Source organism: Borostomias antarcticus (assembly GCF_949987555.1).
Source record: "Borostomias antarcticus genome assembly, chromosome: 11".
NCBI classification, from domain to species: domain Eukaryota; kingdom Metazoa; phylum Chordata; class Actinopteri; order Stomiiformes; family Stomiidae; genus Borostomias; species Borostomias antarcticus.
The window spans coordinates 22362512-22378340 of NC_140244.1; the positions used below are offsets into that span (position 1 = coordinate 22362512).

At 45.1% G+C, this 15829-nt stretch overlaps 1 protein-coding gene across 1 annotated transcript; it reads right to left on the reverse strand.

The window, feature by feature from the left end:
• Positions 1-1285: 1285 nt before the first annotated feature.
• cdh26.1 (cadherin 26, tandem duplicate 1) lies at positions 1286-15611 on the reverse strand (the record flags this gene model as incomplete). The annotated part of the gene is made up of 17 exons (XM_084446168.1): positions 1286-1504; positions 1816-1890; positions 2511-2612; positions 3902-3940; positions 4905-4985; positions 5847-5974; positions 7044-7265; positions 7385-7615; positions 7732-7877; positions 8029-8294; positions 8382-8567; positions 8687-8815; positions 8931-9103; positions 9461-9608; positions 9960-10121; positions 10963-11055; positions 15528-15611. The coding sequence occupies 17 exons, from the start codon at positions 15609-15611 to the stop codon at positions 1286-1288; spliced, it is 2484 nt and encodes an 827-aa protein (XP_084302294.1).
• Between the last annotated feature and the right edge of the window lie 218 nt (positions 15612-15829).

Genomic DNA, 15829 nt, shown 5'->3' on the forward strand with positions numbered 1-15829 from the left:
TACAAGGCACACATTACAAATTAAAGGTTTAGATCCTACCAGACTACCATTGTCATGTGAGATCAGAGAGAGAGGGACAGAGAGAGAGAGAGAGAGAGAGAGAGAGAGAACTGAAGGCCAAGGCCTATGAGGAGAGAGCCCAAAAGAAGAACAAACAAAGAAAAGAGAACGACCAAAGGAGGAGAAGAGGAGAAAATAGAATAATGGTCTACATTCCCTTATATACTGTACCATACCATCAGCTGTTAGAATTCAAACTCCGCGTTTCTGTGAGGATGATCGATCAGACCATACCTTATAATCTATATGATACCATTGCAGGGAAAACAATGGCCAATTGGCCATCAGAAACTCAAGTCTTTTGCATATGACAAGCGCATTGTGTTGCCTCTGGGTATGAAATGTGCTATACAAATAAAGCTTTGATTGATTGATTGACAAGGGGCAGCGTATCTCCTAGCCTACAATATTACATTGCAGCAGATGAGTTTGCAAGATTTAGAGTCTAAATCTTAGACTAAATTTTAGACGAAGGATATGACATCTATCACCAGAAAAACAGCCTAAGCACCTTCATAAAGAGTAGTCAGGACTGACCAATCCCCAGGAGCTTTGAGAGGACAGGGATACACTGACAGATCTAAAAATAAAAAATAAAAATAAAAATAATCCCTTTAATAGACATTGAAAAGTCATGATGATCTGAGTTCTCTGCCCCCATCCTAGCCAATGGCAAGTCACTTCCTGGGCATCTTTGAACCCAGCTAGGGTAAATCCATATCCCATGCCATCAGGCATAAGCATCCCCCATAAAATATTGAAGTTCCCACAAACTAAATGCTCACGTTGGAGTAAATTCCACTTGGGCCTAACCAGTAAGAACAGATGTGTGATCAAAAAGGCATGAATGTTAAAAAAAAACAAAAAAACATACAAGCACAACCCGAGCTCGCAGAGCATGACAGTCATGTGTTCAGTGCACTGATTCCATCGATCATCAGCCATATGATGGTGAGGGTGAAAGCCAAACCGCCAAGGCCCATATATCCAAATCCCATGTCCAAATCCACGTCATCGCGTCTAAATCCCATGTCCAAATCCACGTCATCGCGTCTAAATCCCATGTCCAAATCCACGTCATCGCGTCTAAATCCCATTCAAGCTCTTTTCTAGAAGTGCCACCCATCACTTCTTCACGGTAGGCAGTGACTACAGTTGCCCTAGATGTGGACCATTGGCAGACATGTTTGTTTTCAAACGCACCGGTCCCAGTCCAGGCCGGTATCTACAGGCTGCTGTTCTTCTCCTGCAGGGCTTGTTGACAGATACCTCCCAAGATGTTGAACTTTGGCCCCAGGTCACCCAGGAACTCCAGGTCATCTTCCGGCTCGATGAGTGACAGCTCATCCAGTGACTGACACTTGCTGCCCCGCCCCTCGTAGGCGTACTCGTAAGGTTGGTAGGCTGGGTTGTCCACTTGGTCTCCTCCAATCATGAACAGCCTCTGTGGAAGAGTGATGACAGAGAGCATAACAGAAAGAATCAAACATTGTGCATGAAAAATGTGTCACACACAATTGATATGGACTTAAGAAATGGCACAGCTGCATATTGTAATCACCTCTCAGTCCTTCTTGTATGAAGCAAACATAACCAACCAATAATTGTCAAACAGTTTAATGAATTGTTAAGCCTTAATGTTGAGGTCACGCAAACTCTCTAACACATGACTGTACAGTGTGACATTTCAGTGAGTATTAGCGGCCGAAAACAGTAGGTGTGTGCGACTATCCTGGTGTGGGACAGGTGGCTTACCCTGTCTATTGTATCTGCGATGTTCTGATCCGACAACAGGCCGAAGGAATGGGAGTACTTCGTTGCAGACCCCATCTGCTGACATACAAGAGGATTGTGTGAAGACACAGTACAGGAATGCTGCTGTAGGATAGCCTAGAGAACTGACAGTGTAGGTGTACTGTATATGTGGCTCATGTGGTCCACATTGCCATGAAAGGTATTGTATATCACGTTTACCGCGGACCAGGCAAGTTAACCTGGCGGCCACGATCCGTTATCACCGGCGGCCATTCTGTGATTCTCCAGAACCTGCAGATGGCCAGCCCGCCCCTGCTTCAGTTACTTAATCCACCACCTTAAGCAGCCAGCCCCAGATAGCAAGCGGATCTGGGCCATATACAGGCCTGGTCTGGCTTAGTTCTGGCCCATATATGGCCCAGATCCGCTTGCTATCTGGGGCAGCTGGACTGGATGGAGCAGGTCAGGTGCTAAACCTACCCTGTTGGTTCCATTCACCCCGCTAGCATTCCATGTTGAGTACTGAAACAAGAACACATGGATGTGCTGAGTTTATATCCAAAACACCTCATAAAGTCACTGTACTGAACAATTAACAAAGGAAATAATGAATACATAGTTGTTCAAAAATAGTCATCCGCCAACAATGGGAGGCTCACGCCCCCTAGTGACTATGGGGTGCATTTGTCTGTCACGAAGCTCCTCCCCACCTGGCTCCTCAGCGTTCCGTAGGCCTCGCCCATCCTCTGGAATCCTCCTGATTGGAAGCCCCCTAACGAGGACACCTGATTGGTCATCTGGGGACAGACGCAGAGAGATAATAACCGTTTGTGTCTTTGTAATGCGAATGTATGTGTGAACAAGTATGTGTGACACCGTTCCATATTGTAGTTTATTATTAGTTTATTAGTATTATATCATAGGAGACGGACAAGAGCACAGTCTGAATCAGAAACACACCCCAGATAGCAAGCGGATCTGGGCCATATACAGGCCAGATCTGGCCCTTGTGGCTTAGTTCCGGCCCATATATGGCCCAGATCCGCTTGCTATCTGGGACTAAACTGGTTCTACAAGTATAGTCGGACCACTGTTTAGTATATACTGTATTACATGCTGTTGGTATATACTGTATTACATGCTGTTGTGAACTACTGAATGTACATTTGTCACAGAAGTGGTGCTACTACTGTAGGCTATAAATACAAATGTGCTCGATTCAAATCCGACCCTAAGGGAAACGTTTTGGTGACATGTTTCTCTGAGAGAGACTCTTCACTTCATTCAGACTGAGGTACAGAGAGGGATCATGAACAGTAGATACGTGAATCAATAAGTCTTGAATATGTCAATGATATGGGTCATATGTGCGTGATATGGTAGTCTCGCGGGCCAGACAGGAAAAAAACGGGCGGATATCCCGTCAAAATTCCGTAGAGAGTAGTAGACAGTCCGCACCGGAAGTGATGCGTTTTTTTAAGAACTTCCTTTTACAAATTCTAAGCGGCTGAAGTCCAGACTCTCTCCTCCGTAGAGAGTCTGGCTCCGAGACTAATGATATGGGTACCATGTACAGTAAAATGCTTCACCGTGCCCAACATGGGACTCAAACCTATGACTCTGACATTCCACCGACTGAGCGCTCACCATGTTTCTCCCCGAGCTCCTGTACGTCGCACCGGCGTCTTGGGCCGATGTCATCTGACCAATCAGAGTAAAGGGAATGAAAACGAGCACACACAACAGGTGTCCTGTACAGTATCTCTGTTGGCAAAGTTGAAGTGGAATGCAGAGTGCAGAGAGAAAGAGTATACAGAAGAAAATTGAAAGAAAAGAACAGAAGCCATGGACATGGGAGCAATATTCTCTAGCAATACAGTATGCTGATTACTACCATATTATTGTCATTTTTATGGCTCTGTTAATTGTCATTGATTTTCATTGTGTAGTTTGAGTGTAGTTTCTGAGAAGAAAAAAAAGAAAGAAAGAAAGAAAGAAAGAAAGAAAGAAAGAAAGAAAGAAAGAAAGAAAGGCATGGACAGTAAAATCACAGATATGAAAAAGATGCTGAAACCCTGTCACTCACCGTGTACATGCCATCAACTTCCTGAGTGGATATCTGCATCTGGCCAATCAGAGAGGAGAGCATCAGATATATGGCCCAACAGATCTGGGTATATGGGCCAGAATTGAGCCCTATGTGCTGCATCTGGCCCATATATAGCCCAGATCAGCTTGCTGGACAGTACAGTATGTACAGTATTCTGTACAGTATTTCTTTTGGCAGTGTTTAGGTGGAATTAAGAGAGGGAAATAGAGATCGAATACAGAAGACATGGACAGCAAACACTACTGAATCAGCAGCTGGGCTACTCAACACTGCTTTGTATGTTGCCAGCCTCCACAATACCAATTACTCCCCTATCAGCTCTCAAAATGTATACAAGCGATGTTACAATGGAGCTGACATCTGTTTGGAATTCCGACCCGACTCTTTGAGTGATGTGAGAGGTTATGAATAGTGTGTGTTAGGTCATCCTTCCATCCCCTTAACAGTGCACGTGACATGCACGTGATGTGTAACAGTGCACGTGACATGCACGTGATGTGTAACAGTGCACGTGACATGCATGTGATGTGTCAAAAGTGCATGTGCCCAAACAAAGTCACAACCAAATCATATACATCTCTCTCTCTCTCTCTCTCTCTCTCTCTCTCTCTCTCTCTTTCTCTCTCTCTCTCTCTCTCTCTCCCTCCCTCCCTCGGGTGGATCGAAACTGAGGGAGGAAGAGAAGAGTGTAAACCTTCCTATTCATACAGAACGGGACACACCTCCCTAGAACCTCCCAATTAACTGCCCTGGCTTGTTTCAACCCTTCTCCTCCACCTCGAGTGCCTCAATATATCACTCCCTGTCACAGCTCCACCTACAGTAACCATTCAGTACACACACCCTGGGCGAGAACAAGACACACACACACACACACACACACCCTATAGGCTCTGCAGCCGCACCCTGCTAATGTGAGGTTATCGCTGAGCACAGGGGAGAGGAGATGGGGGGGGGGGGGGGGGGGGGGGGTACCTACGGGAGCGGGTGCGGAGGCGGTCTGCTTCACGTCCTTCATGACGATGTTGCTGGCGGTGGCTAGGATACGAGCAGGCTCAGCCTGGAGAGATGAGGGAGGAGAGGAGAGGACAGGAGGAGAGGAGAGCAGGGGAGGAGGGGTGAGGAGAGGAGGGGAGGGGAAGGGAGAGGAAGGGAGGAGAGAGGAGGAGAGAGGGGAGGGGGGGAGGAGGAGAGAGGGGGGGGAGGGGGAGGAGAGAGGAGGAGAGAGGGGAGGGGGGGAGGAGGAGAGAGGGGGGGGGGGGAGGAGAGAGGAGGGGGGAGGAGAGGAGAAGGGAGTAGAGGAGAGAACAAGGTCAACACAAAGGAAAATAGTGAAGAATACCAGCCGGGAAAAAGGAGTGAGAGCAGCGGAGGTGAGGAACAAAGAAGGGATGAAAGGATCCATGGGAAAAGAGGACAGAAGGAAAGGAAGGCAGGTACAGGAACATTCATGAGCTTGTCAGGACACATGGAGCAGCTGTTTTGCATAATAGAACCCAGCCTTCCCCCTGAACGCCTGTCAATCACACTCTGACACGACACGTAGGGTCCACAATAACACGCTCAACCTTCTGTGCTGAACATCAGTGTCACACACAAAACACACCTGGGACACACCTACCCGTATTCAACTTTGATTACGCTTGTCTTATGTGTGTGAACACACTTCCTGTTTCGCAAGCATACGCTGAAGATAGCCGTAAGGCTGAAACGTTCATCCTGCCTGTCTAGTATGTTGCTGTGAAGCAATAACGCATCCATTCTTTTGAATTCGTGAGTGCTGGTTCCTCTATCACTTTTGACACACAAAACACACCCCCCATACACACCCCGTACACTGCGCCCTCACAAACACACACACTTGCATGAATGTGTGCATATGAACGCACACACACACACACACACACACACACACACACACCTTGCATGCGGAGCCCCCTCCCTCTTCGTTGTACTTGATGAGGGTCTGGTTGCCTTCGTCCTCCTGATAAATGATGTGTTCGAAACTCTTCCCTCCACACCTACAAATTAAGCAGCAGCACAGTAGCACTGCAGAGGGACACACACACACACACACACACACACACACACCACAGTGTCACATAGAACAGAGCTTATTTGTTGTTTTATAAGGCGATGTATCATTCACAGCATACAAAAGAGTGCCTAAGCGGAAGCAGGAAGAGAAAACCGCCATGGGACCTTAAATCAGAAAAATTATGAATGGTAGTGAACAGCGTGAGAAAAATAATTTATTGATTCCGATGGAATTGTGCCATGACCATCACATATGATGTTTGTCAATTTAAAACTTAAAAAAATAATATATATATACATATTTTAAAATCTCGGACAACTCGCAAGTTAGCTAATATTAGCTAGCTGACATTACACTCACCAAAACCTTAAAGCCGATCTTGCATGCTGACTAACTCTCCTTTCGCATTCCTGCAGCTCTCAACATGGCCAGACTAATAGTGATTTTTACCTCTTTAAATAGTTTAAAACTCATTCTGTAATAATTGCTTTACAGTATTACGACAAACTGTTACTTTCTTGACTTGCAAAATTATGTTTTAAATTGACAAACATAAATGGTCATGGCACAATTCAAACGGGATCAAGATAGGCTATTTGTTTATCGCTGTTTAATCTAATTAATCTACCGTACATATTTTTTCTGAATTAAGGTCCCATGGGACGGCTCTTTCTGCTTCCGCTTAGGCACTCTGTGCTGAAGTTCCCACAAACCAAGTGCTCACGTTGGAGGAAGTTCCACTCAGGCCTAACCAGTAGATCTAGAAAAGATGTGTGATCCCCCCCAAAAAAGCAAACACATGCAAACACAACCCAAACTCAGAGAGTATGCAGAGTGTATTCAGCGCACAAAGGTGTGTTTTTTAGATGTGATGTGTCATGCACCTCAACCTGTTCCAAATTTTTTTCTAGTGCAGGCTTTAGATTTATTATAGATGGACAGCTTATATGTGAGCCTTGTATTGACAAGCCTGTGCTTGAATGCCATTATGTTCCCAGGCAGTGTTATGCTAGCTACTCTATAGCATTTGCGTTCTTTCTTGTCTGAGACAAATGTCTTCTCCAAGATGGCTGTGCTCACATAGCAGGAGAAGCAGTCCGGCCAGCAGTAGTCCAATGGCGGCCGAGCCCAGTCTGGCGGTGCTGGGAAGAGGTCCCCGACAGTCGTCCTCTTCCCCGCAGTCACATACCACCACGTCCAGGTTGTCAGACCCCATCAGGCCCTGCTGGTCCTGGATGACCAGGGGCACCGTGTAGTTCCCATAGGCCAGGCTCTTCAGACTGATCAGACCCGCCTCCATACCTGAGAGACGGAGAGAGACGGAGAGAGAGATCACCTATCGAGTGAAACGGCAAGACAGTGCGCTTCCCCCTCCTCCCCTCCCCCCATTGTAAGGAGAAGGGGTCCGTCTGTCTTCCCACCCGTTGAGGGGTCCAGCTTCCAGCGGGTGAGCAGGGTCTTGTCGTCTTCCCCCAGGAAGAAAGTGAAGGGGCCTTTGAAGGGGGGGTTGTCGTAGTCGTCTGCCGGTACGACGATCCGGTCGGCCTTGTTCCCGCACAGAAGCAGGCTCTTGTGCACCAGGCGCGGCATGTTATCGTTGATGTCCGCCAGGCTGATCAGCACAGTTGAAGTGCCTGTAGCAGGCGGATCGCCTGAGAAAACACACAGGAAATACTGCTTTCAAAGTTGTGCCCCAACATTGCCCCACATAATCGTTCCACTGAACTAGTAACCGACATCGTTTGGGCTGGTATAAGTTATTTCTTACCGTCGTCTATGGCTATCACCTTGATGGTGTAGATGCTGTCCTTGTCAACGTGAGGAGACTCCCGGTCCATCTTTTTGGATAGTGTGACCTTCCCTGTCTTCTTATCTACGGTGAACCATCCGGCTGGGTCCACAGCTAGTTCGTACCTGCTCAGAGCAGCCCACACACGCATGGACTTCAGCACCGTGGAGGAACTAAGAGCTAAAGACCTTCTATAGCATCACATTTCACTGTGGACAGGGAGAGGGCCACTGCCAAAGAGCAGAGCTGTAAGCTGTAAGACAGAGAGTAACCCACCTTATGTTGTTGACATCCGAGTCCTCGTCGGTGACCTTTGGCACGTAGATCACCTTCCCTGGTTCGTCCTCCTCCCTCTCATATAATTTGAGCATCACCTTCTCAAACTCCGGAGGGTCGTTGACGTCGATCACCTTGACGGTGATGGTGACTGAGTTGGGGCGCACGGTCTTAACAGAGCCGCGGGAGCCGCAGACAAACAGAGGCTCCTCGTTCTCGACCCCGATTTCCAGTCCCATGAACGCGGTCCGCTCAAAGTCCTTCCCCTGGAGGATGCAAACACACACGTTTTAGACGGTAAAAAGACAGCGTTCCAAAAATATTTGTGGATAACGTCGCCTTATCGGACGGACCTTGATGACCGTCAGAATGCCCTCGTTGGTGTCGGGGTCCGTCTCGATCTTATAGGAGCCCTCCTCGTTCCCCTTCACGAAGAAGTACTTGGCGCGCCACGCGGGAGTGTTGGGCGTGTCAGCGTCGGTCACTCCCAGTCTCACAACCTCCTTGCCGGACTCCATCTCCATCACCTCACCCGTGTACTGGATGAGCAGGCAGGGTTGACGGGGGTTCGTTGATCAATTACACCGTTGTTTTTTTTCACATTGCAGACATTTATTTTTGGGGCCATCAATCTATTTGTAGACCAATCAGAGCTTACCGCCAGCTCTTTGAACACCGGGAGGTGAGTGTTGGAGTCGATGATGTTGATTGTGATGGTGGCAGACGAGGATTGGGATGGCGTTCCGTGGTCTCTTGCTTCGACGATGACTTTATACTGCTTCGCTTTCTGAAAAGCATTATATGACGAGCAAAACCCTTAAGATATCAAAGTATGAAAAGTGCCGGGTGTTGGGGGGTGAGGGGGCGGGGGTGTACTGTTTTGTATGAGTGTTAAGGCTCACATCGTAGTCAAAGCAGCCAGTGAAGATGAGCTGGTTCAGCTTGGTGCCCTGCAAAGTCACCACGCTGATCTTGGGCTCTGCGGGCTCCTGGGAAACCACCCTCATGCTGATGGTCGAGTTCGGCGAGTCGGGCTCGTCCATGTCCCGCGCTGTCAGAGACACTTCTAAGGGACCTGAGACACAGACAGAGGAAAGGAGAGGGTCCTCCCTCTTAAGAACCTATTGTATTTTTAGTTTGCTACTCTTGCACTTTGCCTTTAGCACTAGATTATGCTCTTAGTCACTTGTTTTAGAAAGGAGACGCACTTGTGAGTTATGGTGAGTAGTAGTACACTGACATCCTTCGTTAAATGCAATTATTGTAAGTTGCTTTGGATAAATGTGCTAAATGACCGTAATGTAATGAGGAGAGGAGAGAGAACCATGAGGAATCAGGAAGTGGCTGAGCTGTCTGTGACTGCAGGAGAAGGATTTGCATGTGTTTTGTGTGTGTGGGTGTGGGTGTGTGCTTCATACATCCATGTCCTTACCCTCTGGTGAGTTCTCTTTCACTGTAACATTAATGAGAGGATTGTCAAAGACAGGGGCATTGTCGTTGATGTCCTTGATGTCCACGTCAAATGACAGCGTCCTGTCCACTGGCTTATTGGTAATGCTGTCTAAGATGTCAAAACGTATCTGGGGAAACAGACAGTAACAGATATTCATTAGGATGTTTTTGGATAGAATACACCTCTCTCTCTCTCTCTCTCTCTCTCTCTCTTACCCCCCCTCCCTACCTCTCTCTCTCCCCCTCCTTCTCTCTCTAGCGCAAATCAATTTAAATGTTAATCCTTTGTTGGCTTGACCAGAAAACCATAAATGATGACGTGCAAAAACTTGAACAGTACAAGAATCATAAACACAATGATAATCATTCTCATTCTCTCCTTCTGTCTCTCCCTCTGTCTCTCTGTCTCTCTCTCTCTCTCTGTGTCTCTGTGTGTCTCTCTCTCTCTCTCTCTCTCTCTCTCTCTCTTCTCTGCTCACGTGGAATTCGGGGTATTTCTCCCTGTCGATGGGCCTGTGGACCAGAACCATTCCGGTCAGCTCGTTGATGGAGAAGATGCCCAGCGGCTCCTGCGTCACCCCGTGGCCGGAGATACGGAACTTGTGGTGGTCGTCCGGCTGCGCTTTCCTGTCGTTGAACATCTGGTGGACAGACACACGCGTCAGGACGGTCACCCAGCAGGGCTATGAGCAGGCCGCACACCCAGACGGTCAGCACTGGTTTGGGACCAGGATGTAGGCCCATACTGTACAAATCAAATCAAACTTTATGGTCACACTGTACAATAAGGGTCCCAAAAAACATTATTTAACAGTTAACTAATGCTTATTAAGGGGTTAGGTTAGGTAACTAATGTTAATGAATACCTTAGTTAAGGTTAGGGTTAGGGTTAGGTGAGTTAACCTTAGTTAACATAAATAACATTAGTAAATGGTTAATAGAGACATTAGTTAACTGTTACTTAATGCTTAATAATGCATTAACTAATGCTTATTAATGTACCCTTATTGTAAAGTGTTACCAACTTTATTGTACAGTACAATGCAGATAGAGAACACAGCACTGTCTTTAGGAGTAGGACACAGGAGAGAGAAATGGTCTGTGGCCGCCACCTGCAAAACCTTTTTTCCTTTTTGGGGCTTGTCTTACTGTTGTGTCTCCTGTCCACCTGTTGTCACTTTCATTTGCACCAAAGCAGGTGAGATTGATTCACAGTCGTTTACGCTTCCTAACTGGACAGATCGATATCCCAGAAGTGTAATTGACCTGGTGTTATACTGTGCTGATTAAGTGTATATGTATGTATGTATGTATGTATGTATGTATGTATGTATGTATGTATGTATGTATGTATGTATGTATGTATGTATGTATGTATGTATGTATGTATGTATTTATGTATGTATGTATGTATGTATGTATGTATGTATGTATTAGGTATACATCCTTATGGTGATGAATTAGTTACGCGTAAGGGTTCACCTGTGTGGCCTCTTTTGGGTAGGGTCCAGGGTCCTCCTCCACTAATTCTATAGTGGACAGGACCCATCTTCGCTTGGAACGCACCAGAAGGTCCTAGAGAACACAGGCATACCATGGTCAGCTGATACCACTGTCAACTGATTGGTAATTGACTGGAATTAAGGACTTGGCATTGAGTGAATTGTGACAGACCCTCTTTTCACGCTTCTTCACTGTTTGGTTTCCAGCCTGCACATGTGCCAGTCCCGTTGCTATGGCCACCTGATGACAGACAGTGCATGTCCTGAGTTGGGTGCATGAGTTGTAGAGTATGAGTTGTACAGTATGAATTGTATAGTATGAATTGTACAGTATGCAGTCAGTTTCACACCACTGGACATTCTACAGCTCAGCCTAGTTTACAACCTTTGTCTCTCTCTCTCTCTCTCTCTCTCTCTCTCTCTCTCTCTCTCTCTCTCTCTCTCTCTCACACACACACACACACACTAAGCATTTAATCGTTTTCCTTGTATGAAAAATAAACTTGAACTTAAACCTGTACTCAATAGAGATTAGACAGAGATTTGTGGTGAGGTGAGGTGATATTAAGTTGTATTAAGTTTCCTTTGAACTACAGTGAAATGCCAATTAAAACAAGAAGATGAATCATTTCACCAACTACGCCTGGTTGGTAAATGGGCGTAACCTAATTGGTTTACCCTAAAGACGATAAGCTTCTTCAGAATTATATTTCATAGCGATTCATTGCACAGACATTCAAAAAGTACGTGTTATGTAAACGTTATTCTGCAGGGTAAACATGGACTTTGTTGCTGGTTTAATACAGATTCTGAGTAACCTACTCTTACTGAGACAACCTGTTTTCAAAGCTATCTACAGTACAGTATGTACCTGTACAGTATGAACATACTGTAACGTTAATGAATAGCCTAAAAGAAATATAATTTAAATATAGCCTACATTAACCTCTTCAATCAAAATATATTTGCACCATGATGTATGATATAACAAACAAAATAATTATAGCTGATGCGCATCAGTTAATCCCAACTGCCACTATCTATATCTATCTATATCTATCTATCTGAGTGGTCGCTTAGGGTACCACCTCGGTGCTCCTAATCCCTGCTGTATTGCACTATGCAATGTGGCATCGCATTTTTTGTAATACATAATAATTTGTATTTGTAATAATAAAAGTGTGTTTGTGTCTTTACTTCTCCTACTGTGCAGTTGACGTGTTGGGCGGGGGGGGGAAGTGGTTAGAGGGGAGGCAGGGGTGAAGCAGGCCTAGGGCACCAGATGTGACCACAATTTATGTTGTCCATAGCAGTAAAAAAAAAAAAAAAAGTGTTCCAAAACACCATTACTGCGCTGTCCTGACCTGTCTCCTCTGAGAGGGCTCCTCAGGTATCATCTTCCTGATGGCGGCTGTGTTCCTTGCTAAATTGAGGCACAACACCAATTTGCATAGCAATCAGTGTTGCCTCAGACAGGAGAGACTCCCATCATCTGTCAGAGGCTGCATCTCTTCCTTTGGGGTTCTGGTCTTGATTGCTTCTGTGTCAAGTGAGATTTTTCCTGACTGGAGAATCACATTCCTGTCCTCAATGCAGTACTTTCAGCGAGACACTGAGGAGGACATTAGTGTTGAATGACAGGAAGTAGTTCTTCAGACCCCTAGCTTCTGATCTGGCCTCACCGGTGATGCTGTATCAGTATGCTATCAAGGGCCTTGATGACACAAGATTGCTACGAGTGTGACATCATCAATCATTGCGCTCCAGTGGGTATCAGAGAGGCGATGCAAAGAGCAACCTGTTTTCTCTCTGTAGATCTTCTTTCTCTTCAGTATCTAAGATAATATGTTTCAGTATCTCCAGATAATATATGTACTTCCATTACTTTCGAAAAACTGTCTTCGCTCCGGGATAGATGATATGTAATGTCTGTCCCTTGGCCATGAAGCACATTTTCAATCATCTCTGCAATCTCGCTTCCTGTCTTTTAGTGAAAGTCCTTGAATTCAAGAAGCCGTTCAGCCATCCGTTTCTTTGTTATAACCATATATCTTATGAGCACACAATTCTGCTCAGTATGGGAAATATCTGGGGTAGCATCACCGATGACTGAATAATAAATATCATCCTCTCTTTGCTTTAGAGCTCTTTTCAAAACAATTTTGCCACATAATTCAATTAACTTATTTTGAATGTCAGAGCTCAGATAATGTGTCAGTCTGGTTCCTTTTTTGTGCCTGATTTGTTGTGGATCGTAATGAGAGCTCTAGTGTGCCTATAGGCTTCCAGTGTACCTATAGGAAATTACCATTGTAGATGTCAGAAGAAATTTCTTGATGAGGTTGTTAAATTCATTAGATGTGTTTGATAGAATCAGGTCAAACATTAGAAAGGCCGTTCAACTTAGTCGCTCCACATACAATGTTCTACTCCACATAAAAAAGGGTGCTGGGTTTTTGGCGAAGGGGCCCTTTTTTCTCCTTGTGGCCGCCTAAAAGTGTTTCGATAAAATTATTTATGTGTTTTTTGTCTCATTTCTTACTTTTAACCTTTAGGAAACGTGAGAGGTAAAGTTAACACGCTGTAGTAGTTGTCTGGCAAACGTTCCACAGTGCAAACACTGCTCTTATTGTATGATCTGCTATATAATTTCATAGCCTCAGGAAGTCAATCAGAAAGTCAGTGTAGTTGAAGCAACTCTTGGCCAGTCAAGTTATCAACAAGCAAACTTTTTTGATCTGTTTTCACGATCATTCATGCAGCAAATTACATATCTCAAGTTACAGTTAATCTTGGTTCAATGGGATCTGTATTCTCTCTGCTCCCTCTCACCCATCTCAGTGAAACAGAGGTTCTGGTATGAGGCAAACGATTCTGGTATAAAACCACAAAAGAGCCTCATAATAATGGGCCCCCAGACAGCAGCATGCCAGGAGTTAGAACTACTACAAATGCTTACGAACATACTACTGACCACCAATCAAACCATGAGAAGCCATTTTGTGTCCATATTTAAAAGCTGTCAGATCTTAGCAGATATATAGACTATAGACAAAAAAATGTTTAGATAAGGTTAAAAAAATATATTTATATATATATATATATATATATATATATATATATATGCTATAAATACTGATTCACATAAATTCAAACAAGAGGCTGCATGAAATGAAACCATGCTCAAAAAGCAGTGGTGTGGAATAAAGTATCTATCTATCTATCTATCTATCTAGCTATCTAGCTATCTATCTAGCTATCTAAAGACATAATACTTAAAATAAACATACATCCGGTCAATTCATTCAAAGGCTGTTGACGTTGTCTTTAGGTTGTCTCCACTAAAGTCCTGTAGATGATACTGCACTCACCATTAACAGAACCAAGGAACCAGTCTTCATATCTTGCCGTTGCGCTGGGTTTCCTACTCCAGATGGACTCCAGCTCACCTGTGGGTGAAGAAGGCGCCTTAGACCCTACACTCAAAACGACGGTACAGGGACGGCCCACTTTGCCTCCAGGCTGTAGGCTCACCCAGCACAGCAGCTGCCACTATATACCTTTTAGTTCCTGTGTGTGTGTGTGTGTGTGTGTGTGTGTGTGTCTTTGTGTGTGTGGGGATGGAGATACTGTATGTGAGTATGTATGTGTGTGCAGGCGAGGGTTTGGGCGTATGAGTTTATCATCCATTTGAAGGTATGTTTGCGCCGACAGTTAAAGTAGTATGAGTGGTATGCTTGTGAATGTGCTTGTAAAAATGCAAGAATGGGGATGTTAAACATGTTTGTAGTGTGTGTGTGTGTGTGTGTTCATGTTTGTACATGCATGTGAGCTGTACATACTGAACTGTAGCCTACATGCATGTGTGTGGAACGCATCAACCGTTAATAACCGGGTGTCGTGATGTGACACCTCAGAGCCTCAGGGATCTAGTGAGGAAGATGGCTGGTTCAGGTGTACACAGATCCACATACAGTACTGTAACTACTGTAAAAGTCTCAAATGTCCCTCTCCTATTTATCTTCTCAGCTGCAGCACCTCCCATACATCCAAACTCTTTTTTCTTCTTTTCCGCACGGTCAGGATTGTTTGGTTAGCATTTCCATTCCAAATCAGCTTTGACACCTGTTACAGTAGCTACAGTATGTTGATCTACTGTACTTAAACAAAGTACCACTAGGAAGGTTGCTTAGAGTGCAGTCATGCTCTTAGAGTAGTATAGAGTACAGACATACTCTTAGACTAGACTTTTATATAAAACAGTTTTTTGGTTTCAATAGTCCCACAACTCAATGAACATTTCTTACATGCATTAATTTCTTCTTCTTATAATTATCATGATCATTATTTACCATTCATTCTCGTGGCCGGACCCACTGCATACTTCCCCACAGCATCATGCTTTGTCACACTGTTTATGTAGATCTTGAAAAGTCAGCAAACGTTTGTTCCAATACTCGAACCCCATCCAACCTGTTTTGAGAAGTGTCAGGTTTCTCTCTGCTGTCTGTCATGCCCCCCCCCATTCCAGTCGGAGAGCCCTACCACGGAGCTCCGCCCCTGCCCTGTTAGAACCAGCAGCCCCGGGGGCAGGGACCGGCACAGCATGGTTAAATTACAGCCTGCCATTTAGGACAATGCTCTGCCAAGACCTGCGTGCTTGTGGTTCTGACTCGCCCGCCAAGTATGATGATTATAGTCATATATCCTTCTTGATGCGACTGTTACAGGGAATGTGATTTGCATAATACCTAACTAACAGCAGTTTGATCAGTGGAATGAATTTAATCTTAGACCATGCTACTACAAACAAACAAGCAAATGAAAACAGACTACTTCCACTCAAG